The sequence below is a fragment of the Bos indicus genome, chromosome 15, assembly GCF_029378745.1.
Source record: "Bos indicus isolate NIAB-ARS_2022 breed Sahiwal x Tharparkar chromosome 15, NIAB-ARS_B.indTharparkar_mat_pri_1.0, whole genome shotgun sequence".
NCBI lineage: Eukaryota > Metazoa > Chordata > Mammalia > Artiodactyla > Bovidae > Bos > Bos indicus.
In genome coordinates, this window is record NC_091774.1 from 25,082,596 (window position 1) to 25,103,631 (window position 21,036).

The 21,036-nt window shown below is 48.8% G+C and overlaps 1 protein-coding gene across 4 annotated transcripts in view; it reads left to right on the forward strand.

Moving 5' to 3' along the window:
* The window catches only part of ZBTB16 (zinc finger and BTB domain containing 16), a 204,806-nt gene that overhangs the window by 116,181 nt on the left and 67,589 nt on the right, over nucleotides 1-21,036 (forward strand). For all 4 annotated transcript variants that reach the window (XM_019974559.2, XM_019974557.2, XM_019974560.2 and 1 more), the window contains exon 4: nucleotides 17,870-17,956. In XM_019974559.2, the coding sequence (XP_019830118.1) occupies nucleotides 17,870-17,956 (87 nt within the window). The remainder of the gene's footprint in view (nucleotides 1-17,869; nucleotides 17,957-21,036) is intronic.

The following is a 21,036-nucleotide window of genomic DNA, read 5'->3' on the forward strand; positions in this document are numbered from 1 at the left end:
TACTTCCTAACATCAGAAGCACTTGGGCTAGAGAGCCTGCTCCTTGCCCGCAATAAAGTGATTAAGCTGAATGGGTGTTGGGGAGTATTATTAGGCTGAGAAGCGCTAAAAATAGAAATGCTCTGTTTTCTAAAAGCCACAGCAGGCCTGGAGAGACTGGCAGCCTGGAGGTGCCACTGAGGGGCCTGAGGAAGGGGAGGGAGGGTGGCAGTCCCCGAGGCCCCTGGACTGAGATGGGGTGGTGGGTGTTGTGATGGGCTAGCAGGGCGGTGGGCCTCTTTCCCAGCTGTCATCAAGAACAGAGTGACAGCCAGAGAAAGGAATGAAACTGGGTCATTTGCAGTGATGCGGATGGACCTAGAGTCTATCATACAGAGTGAAATAAGTCAGAAAGAGAAAAACAAATACCGTATATCATCTTATATATGTATATGAAGTCTAGAAAAATGATGTTAGTTGCTCAGTCGTGTCTGACTCTCTGCAGCCCCATGGACTGTAGCCCACCAGGCCCCTCTGTCCATGGGGTTCTCCAGGCAAGAATACTGGCGTGGGTAGCCATTCCTTAACATCTGCAGGGCAGGAATAGAGAGTGGACTTGTGGACACAGAGGTAGGGGAGGGGAGGGGGTGCTGAACTGGAGTGTAACACTGACTGTGTACAGTAGCCTGTGTGAAATAGACAGCTAGTGAGAAGCTTCTCTGTAACCCAGGGAGCTGGCTCAGTGCTCTGTGGTGACCTGGAGGAGTGCAGTGGGGGTGTGGGAGGGAGGCTCAAAAGAAAGGGGATATACTTATACATGTAGCTGCTTTGCTTCATTGTACATCGGAAACTAACATAGCATTGTAAAGCAATTATACTCTAATAAAAAATAGTAAATTAAAAAAAAAGAATAGAAAGCTGTGGATTGGTTGCTTCTGCCTTGGTTTTGAAGGCCACCCTCACCCCGCCCCCCATATGTGTTTTTGTATTAAAGTAACTGACAATGCTTGAGTCTAGGATGGACACCTTGACCTGAAATTTACATATTTCAGCCCTGAACTAGTCGGATTTACCCGCTGCTGCGGAGAGGAGGCAGGGGGGTGTGTGGGGATGGGTGAGGAGTCCAGTTTGGGCAGTGAGCAAAAGGCAGATTCTAAGGGTTACTTGCAGACGGAGCTGGGGAAGGGGAGAGACCACAGAGCGTCTGCTCTGTCAAGCTAGGATTAACTGGAATGCTCAGGGAAGGTGAAAGAAAGGGATTTTTTGGTTAACGGAAGGTCAGCCTAGAAAGCCTTGTCTGTTTTATTGTAGTTTACTGTCGTTCGTCAATGGGAGAGGCCTTTTTTTTTTTCTGCTTTCAATGAATCCAGTTGACTATTTTTTCATGATAAAATACCTTGCTGGTTTAGCAGTCACAAAAAGAAGGCCCAGGAAGGGAGCTAGTCATGAAGGGATATTCCCAACTGTAATTTCACTGGAAGTCAGTCTTAAAGATCGGTGGTACCTTCGGTTAGGCCCTACATGTTTTCTTATCTTGAACTCATTCCTCCACGGTTAGGTAGAAGGGTGGGGCTGGGAACATGCTGTCCACCTTAGAGGTGGAGAAACGGAGGCGGAGCACTACAGCAGAGTCCACAGCAGGGCCAGATCAGTCCATGCTGTGCAGTGGGCATGGTGCATCCCTGGACCCGGAGAGGAGAGCTGTTCTTCAGACAAGAGGATATGTGGCCTTGGAGCCTGTGAGAAAGACCTCCCTCCAGGAACGAGCCAGAGTGTGGAGAACAACAGAGGCCGAGAGCTCGCTGCCTCTGAATGTCTCCTCTGTTCCCCTTGCGTGAACTTCTTCCTCAATAACCTTTTACATAATCAGGGGCCCTGAAGGTTAGCTGGGCTTCCCATACTGTCACCCTGATTGAGTTTGTGTCTTTTTCTTTTCACTTACTGACTGTGAGACCTTGGGCCACAAGCCTAAGCTTTTCAGCCTCAATTCTTTTTTTTTTTTTAATTAATTAATTTATTTCAATTGGAGTCAGCCTCAATTCTTACCTCTGTAAGATGGGAAGAAGCTTAGAACTGATGGCAGAATTAAATGGTGTGTGAACTAAACTTTTTAGACCTCAGTTTTCACCTCTATAAAATGGGAGTAATCTTAGAATTGATAGCAGAGTTAACTGCTCTGTGGCATGGAGAGTAGTTAGGGTGCTGGTTATCTTGTAATAAATATTCAATAATTGAGTTATCAGGGACTTCTCTGGTAATCCAGAGATTAAGAATCTGCCTTGCAATGCAGCGGGTGGGAATTTGGTCCACGGTCAGGGAACTAAGTAAGATCCCACATTGGGGCAGTTAAGCCTGAGCCCCAGTGGAAGATCCTGCATGCTGCAACTAAGACCCGATGCAGCCAAATAAATAAGATAAATCCATCATAAAATAATAACGTGATCCGTATCCTTATTATTGTGCTCAAGGCTGCAGTAGCACTGTCGCTTCTCTCGGTAGGGCAGCCCTTGCAGGAAGGACTCCTAGCATCCTGGGAAGGGAGGAGTTAGGGTGCAGTTGCCAAGCGCCAGTTCCTGTTGCTGGGCACCTTTATGTGCATCATCTCATCTGAACGTCCTACCAAACTTGGGGTCTCGTTTCTGGCTGAGTGGTGCCCCTGGAGTTGTACACTTGCAGATTGTAGGATATGACGGGTGTATTATTAATACTACCTCTTTAGCCAGTGAGGAAACCGAGGCTCAGGGAGATTAAACGGCTTCCACTCTTGATGCAGCTAGTGGGCACCTGAGCTGAAATATGTCAGTCAAAGCCGGGGATGGACTTGACAGTGGGTGAATCCTGCCTCTTCCTGGTAATCTGGCAGGCTGTCTTCAGGGACTGTGGCGTAGGGTCTCAGGAAGGGGGAAGTTCCTGTTTCCAGGGCTCTTACAGGTCACAGCAAAGGGAGTAGTCAACAGATGCTCATATTGCAGACTCCTGCCCACTGGGTTCTTAGTGCAGTGGTTATTACGCTGTGACAGCATTTGAAACCCCCTGAAATGCTTTGTTCCTTGTAACTTGTTGGGATAGGATTACCTATGGGTGTTTTAGTCTTCCCCAGGGTCTCAGTGGTAAAGAATCCTCCTGCCATGCAGGAAACAGTAGACGTGGGTTCAGTCCCTGGGTCTTGAAGATTCCTTTGGAGGAGGGCATGGCAACCCACTCCAGTATTCTTGCATGGAGAGTCCCATGGACAGAGGAGCCTGGCGAGCTACAGTCCATGGGGTTGCAAAGAGTCAGACACGACTGAGCAACCGCACACACACACACACACACACACACACACACGCACGCACACACACACGGGTATTTTAGCTTAAAATCAAAGAACACACGCACGATTGGAGGTGGAGTTGGAGAGATGCTGGTTGTAGGGAGAGAGCATCCGAGAGGATGTGGGGATGAGGGCATTCCCTCTGTAGGGATCTCAAAGAGCTTCCCAGGTTGTAAGAGACCTTGGCGTACTTTGCAGTCATTGAGAAGGGAGGGAGGAAGGATCCTGCCAGGAGACAGGGAGGGCCAGAGTGCAGTCAGGAATGAGCGAGTCTGCCCTCCCTCTTCTCTGAAAGTACCTCAAGGGACAGTTTAATTGGAGGGGGTATCAGGGGATGTTGGGGGGCTGGGGTGCTGGCAGCCATCAGCTTGTGATGTTGTGGATGGGTGGGTGGGGTTTTGACTCTGGCTGTCTCCCCTGGAGTAGCCTGGTTTAGCTTTTCTCTATTGTTCAGCTGGCACTAGTGGTAGAGAACCTGCCTGCCGATGCAGGAGACACAGGAGATGCAGGTTTGATCCCTGGGGTGGGAAGATCCCCTGGAGAAGGAAATGACAGCCCACTCTAGTATTCTTGCCTGGAGAGTCCCATGGACAGCTGGCGGGCTACAGTCCGAGGGGCCACAGAGCCGGATGTGACTGAACTGACTTAGCACGCGTTGTCCAGGTAGTACCATGCTCTTCCCCTGGGAGGCGGGTGGGGGGTGGGCCCACGCCATGCCGGATTTTGGGTGCAGACCCCTGATGGGGAACTGCAGTAGAAGGAGCAGAGGGGTTGAGGCTGAGAGCAGGAGGCTGGAGGCTCAGATCACAAACAGGGCTTCAAGGCTGCTGGACGCCAGCAGAGAGCCCTCTGTCCTTTAGGAACTTCTCATCTGAGAATCCCCGAGTGGGAACCAGGGAGGAAGATCCTTGCTGGTGACCAGGGGTTGGTTGAGGGGATGTCCAGTGAAATCATGGCAGAAGTCCCCCCGCCGCTAGAGTTTTTGTGGCCTTTTTACCTCGTCCTTTACAAATACCAAGAGCACAGTGCCACCTCTGTTAAGCAGGATGAAGCCATGGATACCTGAAAGCTTGGGTGTTCCCTGGAACTCAGGTCAGCCTCCGCCTCAGCCTCACTGGCTCAGCCCAGCTCTGTCTGGTTAATGATTCTCTCAGTGTCTGGACTGTCTGCCCCACTTTGCCTGCCGGATGGAGCAAAGTCTGCCCCTGGGGAAGGAATCCCCTGCTGGAACCAGGGAACCCAGCCCCAACTTGATCCAGCACCACTGTCCCATTGCCAAGGGTTGTAAGCATTTGGGCCCCTTTACAGCCGCTTTATGGAGAAGGAAATGGCAACCCACTCCAGTATTCTTGCCTGGAGAATCCCATGGACGGAGGAGCCTGGCGGGCTACAGTCCACAGGGTCTCAAAGAGTTGGACACGACTGAGCAACTTCACTTCATTCACAGCCACTTTAAGCCTCCTTTGCCCTGTTTTTCCAGCTTCCCCAGAGACTCCCGTTCATCTTTTCTTCTCCCTCGGGTCTCCACTTAAAACTAGTCATTTACAGATAGAAGGATGAAGTGATTCACCCACGACTATACAGCTCAGACAGGGCCAGTTCACCTGCCTCATCCAAGGGTGCCCCTTCTCTTATCCAAAACAGCTGAAGACCGTGCATTCAAGGGCCCCAGAGAATACAGTGTCTCTCCTTTCTGAGCCGCTTGCTCATCACAGGTGGGAACTATGGGGCTAGAGTATTACAGACTGAAGTTCCTGAAGACTCTGTCCAAAGGCTGGTCTCCCGGAGCTCATCAACTTGATGCAGTGAAATTATTCTGTAATCATAATAACTATCCAGGTACTTACTGTGTGCCTGGTACTTCATACAGGTTCTTGTTCATGCTATCTTATGAGGATAGATAACCCCATTTTAAGGAGGGAAGTAAGGCCACAAAGTTGTTGCCAGGCCCATACCGCCAGTGAATGGCAGAACCCCAGAGCCCTGTCTGGCCAGTGGCCACTGTAGGGCTGTACCTCAGGGACATCTCCGAGTTGGCACGGCATTATCTGGAAGGAAGTCTGCTCACAACAAAGGCTGGAGTTTCCATGGTAAGAGAGGTGTTGGTGCCTTTGCACCAGTTCCCACTATACCTTGATTAGCCAGACATGGAAGTTGCCCAGGAAAGAAAGGGGTTAGAGGCAGTGGGAAGGTGACCCCCATATCAGCGCCTTAAGATTTCAGAGACGTTTGTATGTTGTTTTTACTGCAACAGATTTATCATCCCACTTGTATTTTACTCAAAGTAATTCACCTTAAATAGGTATGCACTCATCTCAGTAGGAGGCTGACAGTGCTGTGGCTGGCGTTGTGCCCACAGTGTGTAGGGACCAGGGTCTGGTGCAGAGAGCCCTTCGTCCTGGGACGTGGGGGCGTGGCCAGAAATGTGCATTGTTGGTTTCTATGGGGGCTCATTAGGAGTGCGTAATCATGGGTGTCATCTGCCTTTATCTTCCACTCCCCAGAGAAAGTCTCCTAGAGACTGGACCAGAGAGGGAGTCTCTCCTCCTTTGTTTCTCTTGTTCTTTGGTCTGGGGTGGTGAGAATGTTTTAAATGTTATGAGATGTGTATTACATTCATTTGATGTCTGTGTGGGTCTCAGACACTGACCCCGGGGGAAGAGGAGCAAGCAGTGGTAATGACGAGGAAGTCAATTTGACAACCAGCTTTTATTGAGCAGTTACTGGATGCCGGGCATGGTGGTAAAGACTTTACATATAGTATTTAAATGAGTCACCAGTCAGCCCTGTGAAGTAGATACTCTGTGCCCAGTTTTACAGGTGAAGAAACAGGTCCAGAGAAGATAATTAGCTTACTAGGGGGTGGTAGTTAGAAATGGTAGAACCCAGGACTTGAACCTGTGTGTGTTTTGATTCCAGAGCAAGGGTTCTCCCTGCTCTGCAGCTGTGTATTTAGTATATGTGTTTCTATGGGCCATGGACTGTGTTTCTAAGCCTAGTGGGTTATCTGCTGGTGTTAAAAGTGGTAACAGAGGAGCTTTTCTAAGCCTCTCCGGGCTGAGAACTGAGTGATAGGGATGAGGGACACTGTGTTTGGCACTTGGCAGTGCATTGATGGGAAATTGACGTCTAGAGATCAGGAGAGTCTGCCGCCCAGAATCCCCGGTCATTCCGTGATCTCTGTCGCCTGGCCAGGGAGTCTGTCCTGGTGACTTTCTGAGTCCTACCTTTGATTGAGGCCCAGGGTTATTAGTTCACCCTGCCACCCCCATCTTGCAAGCTGGGCCAGGCCCGGAGGACCTTTCTCCTACTTGGTTGTCACGGAGAACTACCCTTGAACCATATCCTGAGCCAATCGATAGGGCTGGTTGTTTTCCGGGCAGCCCACATCTGCCCACCTGCCTTCCCTGTTTCCTCTCCCCTAAATCTGTGTCTCTTACAGAGATGCTGGTTCTGTATCAGTTTTTGTTTTGTTGATAAAGGTGAAAGAGTGCACGACTGAGCTAGAGAGAGAGCGAGCGCAGGCTTTCCAGCTCCTCTTAGGGAGTACACATCTCCTTGAGTGAAAGAACATGCAGTGCTGGCCTTTGGAATTGGCAGCCAGTGTACTGTTCTCTGTCAGATAAGAAGTACTGTAAATAAAACTGTACACCATGGCCCGTTGTAAAATGCCCGGAGTCTGTACTCATTGTTCTGACAGCTTATGCTTTTTTTGGGTCTGCTGTTTTGGTACACTCTGTACTTCCTTATGTAAGCAGGCATGCATATCTCATCAGAACAGTCAAGATGTTTATTTTAAAATCTCAAGGAATTAAAAGAAAAAGGACACAGTACTCAACATTAGATGCTGGCAAACGTTAGGTGTTTTTTCACTGGTTCCTCCCTGCCCCCTCCCCGCCCCTTCTTGTTAGCACGGGGGTGGGAGAGTTTTGGGAGACAAGGGATTTTGAAATTTTTTCCTTTTATCATTGGCTTGTGCCTTACTGGCTTCAGAGAGGCTCCAGGCCACATCTGATTGTGTGCAGTGCCTTCTCGTCCCCTCCCTTAGGTGCTCGGGACCCCCAACCCCATTTCTGGGCAAGAAGGCCCTGTGCTTTGCCAAGGAGGAGCGGCCTGAGGGGGTGGCAGGAGAGGAGGGTGGCTGTGGGCAGCCTGCCTGACATGCTTCTACTGGATTGCAGCTCTGTTGTTGGAATGCTGGGCATTGATAGAAAGCTTTATGGTTTTGAAAGTGCTTTTCTGGCATGTCTCGCCTTTGATTCCTGTGAGTCGGGGTGATCCTTAGCCCAGAGTGAAGCGGCTCCCACACACACACAGAGGCCGCCTCCATGTGGGCTGTGGCAACTGCCTCCTTTCTTTTCACCCAGTCTTAACCTGCTGTGAGCCCTCCTCCTTCCTCTGGCCCTTGTTTCACTTTCTGGAGGCATCAGGGAGGAAGGGGAGAATTCAGAATGGTCAGGTGGCTCCTCCCACCCGCAACACCGCCCCCCCCCCCCCCCCCCCCCCCCCCCCCGCCACCTTCTGTTGGATCCCTGGGTCGGGAAGATCCCCTGGAGAAGGAAATGGCAACCCACTCCAGAATTCTTGCCTGGAGAATCCCATGGACAGAGGAGCCTGGCAGGCTACAATCTGTGGGGCCCCAAAGAGTCGGCCACAACTGAGGGGCTAACATAGCCCCATTTTTCTCAGCTAAAGTCAGCGTCTGGACTAGGAGTGGGTGTGCTCAGCAGATCTCTGCCAGCCTGTGGAGGGTCCACCTGGGCTGATCAGAGGCTGCCGAGTGGGCTGGAGGGAGGGCTTGCTTGTTCACTGCAGCGGAGTGAGCCCTGGGCGGCTGGACAGGGAGCCAGAGGGCGGGCAGAGGAGAGGGGCGTCTTGCTCCAGGGGAAGCAGACAGCTCCACTTCCTGTTTCCCATTCCTTTTCCTCCAGACTGCCTGAGTTCCAGGCGGAGACCGTGTCCTTGAGTTTTGAAAAAGGGACAGCAGGCAGCCCAGCACGTGTAGACCAAGGACTCTGCCACCCCCTAGGGGATGGCCTGGCAGTGCCCTGAGTGCCCAGTGTCCCCTTCACAGGCCAGTTCTGCAAACCAGGAACCTGCCTGAGGGTTTCTTGGTTTATGGGGCAATTAGTGAGCGCCACCCACGCGTCAGGTACTGCGGAGAGAATTGGGGATGGAGTAGAGTGGTGGTCCCCAACGTTTTGGGCACCAGGACCAGTTTTGGGGGATGATTCAGGGGGGTGGGGAGCTCGTTTGGGGATGATTTGAGCAGATTACGTTTACTATGCAGTTTATTTCTGTTATTGTTACATCAGCTCCACCTCAGATCATCAAACATTAGATCCCAGAGGTTGGGGGCCCCTGGAGTAGAGGACAAGCCAGATGCCAGCCCTGCCTGCTCTCATGGAGCTTGCAGTCTGCTGGGGAGACAGAGAGAGGAAAGGAGTCCGGCAGGCAGCCAGACCTGTGAATGGAGCTCCTCGGGCAGCGATGTAGAAGCTGCAGGGGTGTGTGGGGAAGGGGGCAGGATACAGAGAGCTGTCAATACTGACATGTTGGTCCTCTGATAGATTGCTCTGCTCCCTCAACAAGACAATCCCTCACCTTTTAAATTAGCACGACAAGGCATGTGTGCGTGTGCGTGTGTGTGTGTGATTATAGTGAAATATGTCTTTACAAATGTGAGCTCACTTTACAAAAGATAAATGGCCCCCAAATAGCTGTACATTGAATTTCAGTAAAATCAATCATACTTCGCACAAAGGAGTTCTTGAAAGGAGTCCTGGCCCCGAGCCCATCTGGGCTGGTGGTCAGTGTCACTGACCGGTTCTGTGGCTCTGCCCCGGCCCGTGGGGCCCAGCACTTTGCCCAGCTTCTTACAGCCCCTTTGGGACTGTCTCTTGCTGTTCCCATTTTACAGAGGGAGCGACAGTCTCACTGAGATTAGGCAACTCGCCGAGGGTCACAGCTGGTGATTTGCTTAGCTGGGATTTGAACTCTGATCTGTCCGATCCGAATCCTGCGCTCCTAACCACATTCTGCTGTGCCCCTTCCACCCGCCAAGGTATAAAGAACATCAGTAATCTCCTGTCCACAGAGTGCCTGGTGATTAACTAGAGATTTGTTGTCATTAACTACATGATCTCTTCGGGTTCTCATAGCCTCAAGTGAGGCAAATGGATCCGATCATTCCCACTTTACAGACAGAGATGCAGGTGTGTTGAGATGTGATGAGGGGTGTGAGGTCCACGGCGGGGCGTGGCTGAGACGGGCCTGGGACCCGTTCTCACTGCTGTGGATCAAGCCATTCTCTCCTCTGGTCCACCCTGATCTGTAATAGCTGGGGAACAGCGAGGGTCTAGACCGCTTGATCATCATGTGGCTTTGCCTCTTTGCTGTTGAATTTATCCTCCTATGTTTCAAACCCTATCTGTCCCTCTCCGCTCTCTGACATGTGCCAACCAGCCAGCCTTCTCGCTCTTCCTTTGTCTGGAACGGACTTTCTTAAGACTGTGGGCTCACCTCCTCAGATGTCAGCTCATCGCATAAAAACAGCCCCCGCCTTCTTTGGCCCTCTTCACATATTTAGTTCTCTCTTTATGGCTTATTGCCACCTGTTTTATATCTACCTGACTTTTAACAGTGTTTCCCCTCTTGAATATAAGCTTCTTGAGGGCCAGGATGTGTTCTTTCTCCATGTGCTATAATTCCCCCTCTTGGCAACTACTTAACAGACATCCAGAGAACATCCCCTTTGTGTAGGGAGGGGATGGCAAGCAATGTCTGTCCCTGAGCCCTGCCCTGCATGAGCCCTAAGAAATTTTTGGGGGGGCTGTAAATGCTGCTGTGTCCTTACGTGCCCATTGTGTTCAACTGGCAGGACCTTCCCGCCCACCCCCTTGCCCTGATGCTTTATAAATGTATTAGTGGCTGGGTGATGTCACCGTAATGCATTTTGGGAATGGCCATGTGGTTTATGCACACTTGAGTTGCTCTGAATGCAAACCTGACATCACATTGGAGGCAGCAGCAAACAACATATGCACAGTAAACAGGCAGAGACTGTCCTATTGATTAACAGATGAGGCCTCTTTTATCGATCAAAGCTTGGTGAGGAAATTTATCACTTTTAATTTCAGGGCTGCCAAATATTTCTGCCTCTGAGCCAGCCATTACAGACACAATTTAAAGGCACACGCCTCCTTGGGAGAGGGGGGCTCTCTGCCTCCCTGTACCCGGTTCTTACATCCTGTAACTGCCTGCCCTTACTCCTGGGCTTAGGGTTTGCGGAGGGAGTCTGGGTGGGGATGGGGAGTACAGAGGCTTCGTGAGTGGAGGCGGGCGTGGGAGCCTATGTCCTTGGTATCCACGTGGGAGGGGGTCGTCACCCACGGTCACTGAGGATGGGGGACTTTCACACACTCAGCTCAGTTTGTGACTTCGGCAAGGCAAGGGGTGGAGAGCAGAGGACTTTGAGGGCAGCCAGATGTGGTCAGGCCTGGGCCAAGCCGCTACCCTTGCGAAGATCACGTGTGGTATCATCTGCTTTATCTTCATCTGGCTTCTACGATGTCACACATCTGGCCCGTGATTGCCTACCTGGCCTCTCCCTGCTTCTCAGTCATTAAAGCAGATGCTCCTGCAGCCACACGGGGGACTGTTTTCTAAGAATCCTCATCACCACAGCCCTTTGAAGCTGCAGCCCGAGTGGGCTCCTCACCCAGAGGCAGGGCTCTAGCATCATGGCGAGGGTAATGGTGGGCCCTCCCCTTTCCAGCCCCTGCTTCCCTCCTGAGGCCCTCCTTCCCTTTCTTCTTTAGAGACCCAGGAAGGGACCTCTCTGGTGGTCTAATAGTTAAGACACTCCACCTGTCCATTGCCGGGAGCACAGGTTCAGTCCTTGGTCAGGGAACTAAGATCCCACATGCCACGTGGCGTGGCCAGCAAAACCTGTAAGTCCTTTAGGGAGCTGTGAGAACTGGTAGGATCAAAGCAAAAATTAGGGTTAAAATCCAGTTCCTTACAGATCTGCAGAAATTCACTGCTGGCTGATGATTTGGAGCTGGGGGGGAGTTTCTCACTGTAAGCGGGGATGGTTTCCTCCGTTCTGAGGCTTCCCACCTCTGCCCTTTGAGGTACTTGCTGCATTTCCCATATGAATGGATGAAAAGTGGCCTGGCTGCCTCCAGGGTGGATGCACATGGTGACTGCTTTGCCATCAAGTTCCCTGGCTCTTTCTTAGAAGCTCTTGAAGCCGCTTACAGATGCTTGGCCTTAGGACACCCTGCAACTTGTAGGGATACCCGGAGGGGATCATGGTATTCTCCCTGCCTTGAGGCAAAATTCTACTCAGCCACTGAAGACAAATGACACTAGTTATTTTTGAAACTCTTTAAGGAAAAGTAATTTCATATTTTTCCTGGGGCACTTTATCATTCATTTATTTAGTCAGCTGTGTAATATTTATTGGGCCCCTGCTGCTGCTGCTGCGTCGCTTCAGTCGTGTCCGACTCTGTGCGACCCCATAGACGGCAGCCCACCAGGCTCCCCCATCCCTGGGATTCTCCAGGCAAGAACACTGGAGTGGGGTGCCATTGCCTTCTCCATTGGGCCCCTAATAGAGGGTATATCCTGCTCCTTGTCAGGAATGTAGACAAGATCAAAGCCCTAAATGTTTATTAGTATTTAGGTCTATACTGGTATAACTTGTATTCTGAATTCTCGCCCTTAGTGTGCTAAATACTCCAAGACAATTATAAGACGCTTGCTCCTTGGAAGAAAAGCTATGACAAACCTAGACAGTATATTAAAAAGCAGAAACATCACTTTGCTGACAGAGGTCCATATAGTCACAGCTATAGTTTTTCCAGCAGTCATGGATGAATGTGAGAGTTCGTCCATGTGTGAGGACGAACCGTGAGGATCACAAAGAAGGCTGAGCACCAAAGAATTGATGCTTTTTAACTGTGGTGCTGGAGAAAACTGTTAAGAGTCCCTTGGACTGCAAGGAGATCAAACCAGTCAGTCCTAAAGGAGATCAATCCTAAATATTCATTGGAAGGATTGATGCTGAAACTGAAGCTCCAATACTTTGGCCACCTGATGCCAGAAGTCAACTCATTGGAAAAGACCCTGCTGCTGGGAAAGATTGAAGGCAAGAGGAGAAGAGGGTGACAGAGGATGATATGGTTGGATGACATCACCGACTCAATGGGCATGAGTTTGAACAAACTGTAGGAGACAGTGAAGGATAAGGAAGCCGGGAGTGCTGCAGTTTATGGAGTGCAAAGAGTTGGACACAGCTTAGGGACTGAATAACAAAGATTTTAAAATTACCTCAAAGCAGTGAAACACCTGGGGTAACAAGCAAATTTGGCCTTGGAGTACAGAATGAAGCAGGGCAAAGGCTAATAGAGTTTTGCCAAGAGAACGCACGGGTCATAGCAAACACCCTCTTCCAACAACACAAGAGAAGACTCTACACATGGACATCATCAGATGGTCAACGCCGAAATCAGATTGATTATATTCTTTGCAGCCACAGATGGAGAAGCTCTATACAGTCAGCAAAAACAAGACTGGGAGCTGACTGTGGCTCAGATCATGAACTCCTTATTGCCAAATTCAGACCTAAATTGAAGAAAGTAGGGAAAACCACAAGACCATTCAGATATGACCTAAATCAAATCCCTTATGATTATACAGTGGAAGTGAGAAATAGATTTAAGGGACTATGTCTGATACAATGTCTGATGAACTATGGACAGAGGTTCATGACATTGTACAGGAGACAGGGATCAATACCATCCCCAAGAAAAAGAAATGTAAAAAAGCAAAATGGCTGTCTGAGGAGGCCTTACAAATAGATGTGAAAAGAAGAGAAGCAAAAAGCAAAGGAAAAAAGGAAAGATATATTCATTTGAATGCAGAGTTCCAAAGAATAGCAAGGAGAGGTAAGGAAGTCTTCCTCAGCGATCAATGCAAAGAAATAGAGGAAAAGAATAGAATGGGAAAGACTAGACATCTCTTCAAGAAAATTAGAGATACCAAGGCAACATTTCATGCAAAGATGGGCTCAATAAAGGACAGAAATGGTATGGACCTAACAGAATCAGAAGATATTAAGAGAAGGTGGCAAGAATACACAGAAGAACTGTACAAAAAAAATCTTCATGACCCAGATAATCATGATGGTGTGATCACTCACTGAGAGCCAGACATCTTGGAATATGAAGTCAAGTGGGCCTTAGGAAGCATCACTATGAACAAAGCTAGTGGAGGTGATGGAATTCCAGTTGAGCTATTTCAAATCCTGAAAGATGATGCTGTGAAAATGTTGCACTCAATATGCCAGCAAATTTGGAAAACTCAGCAGTGGCCACAGAACTGGAAAAGGTCAGTTTTCATTCCAATTCCAAAGAAAGGCAATGCCAAAGAATGCTCAAACTACCACACATTGCATTCGTCTCATACGCTAGTAAAGTAATGCTCAAAATTCTCCAAGCCAGGCTTCAGCAATACGTGAACTGTGAACTTCCAGATATTCAGGCTGGTTTTAGAGAAGGCAGAGGAACCAGAGATCAAATTGCCAACATCCTCTGGATCATCGAAAGAGCAAGAGAGTTCCAGAAAAACATCTATTTCTGCTTTATTGACTATGCCAAAGCCTTTGACTGTGTGGATCACAATAAACTGTGGGAAATTTCTTCAAGAGATGGGAATACCAGACCACCTGACCTGCCTCTTGAGAAACCTATATTCAGGTCAGGAAGCAACAGTTAGAACTGAACAACAGACTGGACATGGAACAACAATAGGAAAAGGAGTACATCAAGGCTGTACATTGTCACCCTGCTCATTTAACTTATATGCAGAGTACATCATGAGGCATGCTGGGCTGGAAGAAGCACAAGCTAGAATCAAGATTGCCAGGAGAAATATCACTAACCTCAGATGTGCAGATGACATCACCCTTATGGCAGAAAGTGGAGAACTAAAGAGCCTCTTGATGAGAGTGAAAGAGGAGAGTGAAAAAGTTGGCTTAAAGCTCAACATTCAGAAAACTAAGATCATGGCATCTGGTCCCATCACTTCATGACAAATAGATGTGGAACAGTGGCTGACTTTATTTTTTGGGGCTCCAAAATCACTGCAGATGGTGATTATAGCCATGAAATTAAAAGATGCTTATCCTTGGAAGGAAAGTTATGACCAATCTAGACAGCATATTAAAAAGCAGAGACATTACTTGGTTAACAATGATCCGTCTAGTCAAGGCTATGGTTTTTTCCAGTGGTCATGTATGGATGTGAGAGTTGGACTCTAAAGAAAACTGAGCACCGAAGAATTGAAGCTTTTGAACTGTAGTGTTGGAGAAGACTCTTGAGAGTTCCTTGGACTGCAAGAAGATCCAACCAGTCCATCCTAAAGGAGATCGGTCCTGGGTGTTCATTGGAAGGACTGATGTTGAAGCTGAAACTCCAATACTTTGGCCACCTGATGCGAAGAGCTGACTCATTTGAAAAGACCCTGATGCTGGGAAAGATTGAGGGCAGGAGGAGAAGGGGTTGACAGAGGATGAGATGGTTGGATGGCGTCACCTACTCAATGGATATGAGTTTGGGTAGACTCCAGGAGTTGGTGATGGACAGGGAGGTCTGCTGCGGTTCATGGGTTTGCAAAGAGTTGGACACGACTGAGTGACTGAACTGAAAAGCAGTGGAACTTTTTTCTCCTAACTAGAATTTTACACAAAACTTTGAGGTATAAAAGGGATACATTGGATTTTTTGTAGGGGGAGAAAGTCTAGAGCCCACCTTCATATTCATGAGGCATCTTTGCAGATGAAACCCTGGGGAGGCTGAAGGGCACAGGGGTTCAGAGGAAAGGCTCTGACAGAGTCGGGCTGCCTGTGTTCAAGTCCACTGCTGCAGTTAGCTGCTGTGTGACGTTGAGGAAGCTCCTCGACCTCTGTGGACTTGAGTTGAATCATCCGCTGAATGGGGGTAATCACACTATGTGCTTTAAAAGCTTGTTAGGAGTAAATGAAATGATACATGCCAAATACCCCACCTGACGCCTGGTATATGCTCTGTTTAGTTGCTTAAGTCGTGTGTGACTCTTGCAACCCCGTGAACTGTAGCCCACCAGGACATCTGAGGTGGTTTGCAAACAGCACTAGACTGCTTTCTGCTATAAATATGTGAAAGAAATAGCTGTGCCTCTCACGCTACTTCAGTACAAACCTAAAACACAGGCACACTTAAAGAAGTGCTCAGACTCGTGGAAAGGAGCAAAGCGCAGCAGCAGATAGCAGATTGGAAAGGGCAGAGCCGCGAGGGGCTGGCGTGTTTGGCACATGTGTACTTTGGTCTTGGAAATGGGCTAGGACTGGAATGGACAGGAATGAAGAGAGGCGTTGCTCGGTCACCGTGACCCAGGAGGGCCCCGCGGCACCCGGAGAGGGCTGGCAAGGACAGTTCCCAGTGGAGCTGGACAGCTGACCGGGTGAGCTGATGGAACACCTTGAAAGCCAAGTAGAGGAGTTTAGTGAAAGTTGCTCAGTCGTGTCCGACTCTTTGCAACCCCATGGACTGCAGAGTCCATGGAATTCTCCAGGCCAGAATACTGGAGTGGGTAACCATTCGCTTCTCCAGGGGATCTTCCCAACCCAGGGATCCAACCCAGGTCTGCCGCATTCCAGGCAGATTCTTTACCAGCTGAGCCACCAGGGACGCCCAAGGAGGAGTTTAGAGTCAGTGCAAATTGTGAGCCGTTGTATATTTTTGAGCAAGGAAGTGTGAGGAATCAGGAACCTGCCTCTGTTGGTGGGTCAGAGGGTGGCTGGTGGTGTGGTAGTCCTCCTTGAGTCATCCAGTGTTCTGGGCACGACCCACAAGGGCCTCAGTAGGTGCAGTGGTTATCAACATGCAGGGGGCGAGATGCATCTAGAAGACATTTGGCGGGAAACCTGCCGAAGCTTGTGACGGGTGCCTCCTAGATGAAGTAACAGAGCCTTGAAAGCCATTAGCAAGTGGTAGAAAGTCATCATCACATTGTGGCCCTGTTAATTTTGATGCTTGTAAAAATGGTTCCAAAAAAGCTGATCCAATTGAATTGCACTGAACTGATTTTGTTTATTCCACAGATACATATAGTCATTCATTCCCACTGGGTGTTAGGCAGATACAACTGTGCGTGCCATGACTTACTTCCTCCCTTGGGGAGCTGGAGATGGGTCCACAGGCATTTAGGAGAGAGCCTAGTGAGACCGCAACCTGGAACAAACAGAGTGCTGTGGGAGCCTGGAGAGGGGCCCCGTCACCAGACCCGGGGCAAGGGTTGGAGCTGAGGCGTGATAATGATGTACTGTGGGGCTGGAGAGAGGGGTGGACTGTCAGAGCCAGAGGCGGTGCAGAAGGATGCTCAGAGAGCTCACAGTGTGGAAGTGTGGGGCTCCTCCAGGGGGACCAGAGCTTCTCAGGAGGGCTGGAGACCAGGGAACGAGGATGAGGAGCGAGAGAAGAAGCAGAAGAGAAAAGCATGAAAGGGCTTTGTGAGTTACCCCGTGGACTGTGGACTTTATTCTGAAGGAGAGTCATTCAGAGATTTTAAATTGTTAGCTGCCGGTGGTGCCTGGGGGGTAGACAGTTAAATATTTTAAGTTTATTTTTTGGTAGGTGTGGTTTGGTTTGACTTTTTAAAAATACCTACGTTTATTTATTTGGCTGCTCCAGGTCTTAGCTGCAGACCTTCGAACTTCTTTGAGACATTCTAACTCTTAGTTGTGGCATGTGGGATCTAGTTCTTTGACCAGGGATTGAACCCCAGCACCCTGCATTGGAAGCCTAGACACTGGACCACCAGGAAAGTCCCGACAGTTTGGTTTTAGACACACAGAAAGTGGAAGTGTTAGTTGCTCAGATGTGTCCAACTTTCTGCAGTCCCATGGACTGTAGCCCACAGGCTCCTCTGTTCATGAGATTTCCCAGGCAAGAATCTTGGAGTGAGTTGCCATTTCCTTCTCCAGGGGCTCTTCCTGACACAGGGATGGAACCTGGGTCTCCTGCATTGCAGGCAGATTCTTTAGCAAATCTGAGCCACCAGGGAAGCCCCCGGGCGTACCCAGTTAGGGAATTATCCAGGTACTGATGTGTCAGCAGTTTCTTTTTTCCCCGTATAGTCTGGGCAGCAGGGCACGTTTCCCCTCACACTATCAGGGACTCCTTTCCATCCCTCACTGGGTTCCAGCCCCTCAAGATACCCCTTCTTCTTGCACATCTCTCCCGGATCCCTTCGCTGTTTGTTATGGCTGTTCTGGTTCTGTTCCCGCTTCCATCTGGGAGAGCCCTCGGTGGGGGCATTTGGGAGCTCAGTTGGGTGGGTGATCACATCTTGGAGGTGGGGCCAGGCTGGCTCTGGGGCCATGGGTTATCCCTGACTTGAGATTTTCACAGGTGTTCAGCCCCTTCCCCCAGGGTCCACCTGCACGATTTTAGCCCAGGACCCCTTTTCCTAATGCAGTGTCACTCTTAATAATAATAATAATAATAAAGTGTCACCTCCCCTTTGTTTCAGCGGGTGCCAAAGCCTTTGTCTGCGATCAGTGTGGTGCCCAGTTCTCGAAGGAGGAAGCCCTGGAGACGCACAGGCAGACCCATACTGGTGAGTGAGTGACCCCATCCCCCAGGGTCTCCCTTGTGGTGGTGCATGGACGTGAGTATCTTGGCCCTTGTTTCCCTGGGGAGCTGTGAGCGGGGTGGTTTGTGCCATCTTCAGCTACCCTTGCTGGTGGAGCTGGCAGGGCAGGAACTTATAAGTGTGGCTTTGCCCCAGAAGAACAGCTGCCCTGGTTCAGGCCAAGGTCTCTGTCTCTAATAGGCCACTTGGAGCCCATCTTCATGGAGATGATGGTACTTTCAGAGGCTTTAGAAAGTCAGTGATGTTGTCTAACTCTGAAGCCCTTGTGCGGCCCAGTGGGCTGTCCCTCCGTCTGCAAGAGTCTAGTCATTGTCTAAAAGAAAGCAGTCTGTCCACAGGCGTGCGTGTGAACAGTATTATCCAACAGTGATACTGCTGTGATCTCAAACCATTGATTTCATAGCATCAGCGTCATCTCATCATGGTACTTGGCGTCATCTTCATCATTGTAGCTCATGCTTACTGAGCATTCACAACATGCCAGGCCCTGTTCTTGGTGCTTTACCTGATCTCAGTTAGCCAATTTTTCCATAACTCTATAAAGTAGAAAGCTACTTCCATGTCATGGATAAGGAAACTGAGATTCAAAGGAGGGTAAGTGACTTGCTGAAGTGAGTAGTGGGGACAGGAATGGTACTGGTTTGATCCTGACACTGCCATTTACTGTTTGTGGAGCCATGAATCAGTTACTTAAGCTCTCTTAATTTGGGTTTCCTCACCTGTTGGAAAAGTAGGGTAACACTAGCATCTACCATGTAGCATAGATTTGTTGGGGGGATTAAATAAGATATTTTATTTGGAGCATTTAGGGGAATGCTTGGCTCATAATAAGTGTTCGATAAATAGTAGTAGATGTGTTTAATTTAATAAATATTTATTGAGTTCCTGTAACATGCTGGGAACTGTTGGGGTCTTTAAGGTCTAGTAACATATGAGACAGATAGCATTCTTCATGGAACTGAGATTCCAGTAGGGCAATAGGCACATGATTGTGTGGTAATAATGCCAGGCTGTAATAAGCACGAGTGAGAAAAAATATAGCAGGATAAGGGAGGAAAGGGGTATTTTAGATCAGATGGTCAGTCTTCTCTGAGAGGGTGACATCTGAGCCCAGCCGTAAAGTTGGAAAGCGAGATAGTTACTTAAAGTTTTCAGGGAAGAAGATCTGAGTAAAGGGAACACACACTCCTGCACGTGGGTTGAATTTGACAGGTTCGTGGAAGAGCAGTGTGGTGGTAGGGGGCAGGCAGTGAGGTGCAGAGAGTGGTGGGAGATGAGGTCAGAAATCAGGTGGGTCTCTCAATCCTGGCACGGAATTTAGATTTTATTCTGCATGTGCCAAGAGTCCATTGTTGGGGTTGGGGAGGGGAGAATAAAATATTTGCGAATCATACATCTGATTAGAAACCTTCAGTTTGAAAGTATCAGGAACTCTTAGGACTCTGATAAAAATACAGATAACCCAAGCAAAAACTGTGCAGAGGATCTGACTGAATAGACATGTCTCCAAAAGAAACAAATAGTCATTGAGCGCATGAAAAGATGCTTGACATCATTAGCCATCGGGGAACTACAAATCAAAATCACAATGAGATACTAAATGCTTTACACCCACCAAGATGTAGCGTAGTAAAAATGCAGGCAGTGAGAAGTGTTGTTGAGATTGTGGAAAAATCAGGACCCTCGTACACTGCTGTTGGGGGTGTAAAATGGTACAGCCCTGGAAAACAGGCAGTTCCTCAAAAAGGTAAACAGGTACTCTGACCCAGGAATTCCACTCCTGTGTATATGAAAACATATATCTACACAAAAACTTGCACATAAGTTGTTCTTAACGGCATTTTTATAATAGCCAAAACTTGCACATAAGTGTTCTTAACAGCATTTTTATAATAGCCAAAAAGGTAGACATAACTCAGTGTCTACCTACTGATGAATGGATACACAGAATGTAGTTTATCCATCAATGGAGTATTACTCATCTATAAAAAGGAATGAAATGCTGATACATTCTAAACATTTTAAAGAGGAATCCTAAAAACATTATGCTCAGTGGAAGAATCCAGTCACAAAGGCCATGTGTTGTATGATTCTGCTTATATGAAACATCCAGAATAGGCGAATCTCCAGACAGAAAGTAAATTAGTTAGGGGCTGGGAGGTTTGGGAGGACATGGTAAATGCTAATGGGTATGGAGTTTCTTTTTGGGGTGATTAAAATGTGGTGATGGTTATGCATCTCTGAATACATTAAAAAGTACTGACTTTGTCCTTGAAAAGCGTGAATGGTGTATCATATGGTATATGAATTATGACTCAGTAATACACATGCATTGTGCACACACACACACCTATGCAAACATTTGTAGAAAATGGGCTAAACAGTCCATTGGAGGGTGTTGAATGGAGGACGACATGACTTGATTTATGGGTTTAAAATATCACCCCAGTTCCGGTGTTGATAATTGACCGCAGGAGTGTTTGTTACCAATTGGTATGCAAGGAAAACCGCTCTAACAGTAGAGTAAAGCCACACTGTGTTAACGTATCAGACGTTTCTATAGGTGACTGTGCTCAGCTGAGCAGTTTTCACTTGGGGTCTCTCGCATGGTTGCATTGGGTGGTGTGTGGGCCTGGGTGTCCACGATGGCGCCCTCCCTCTCGTATCTGCCTCCCATTCCTCCTCCCAGTGGCCTCTCTCTGCAGCAGAGCAGCCTGGACCTGTCACTCAGGGTTCCAAGAGTCAGGAAGCAGAAACTGCCAGCCTTCTTAAAAGGCAGGCTGGAAGCACGTAGCATCACTTCCACCATCGTTCATTGCTCTCAGCAGGCACAGGTCAACCCCAGGTTCGAAGGATGGAAGAGCAGATTCCCTCTCTTCGTGGAGACTGACGGACACACAGGGAAAGAGGGACTGGTGGCAGCCCTCCGTGAAAGCAGGCCCCTGAGCTGCTTCTGGGGCCGGAAGGGAAGAAGGAAGACCAGTCAGCTGCTGCTGCTGTTCGTGATCGCCATCAGTATTTTCTTGTCTTCCTGCCCCCCAAAA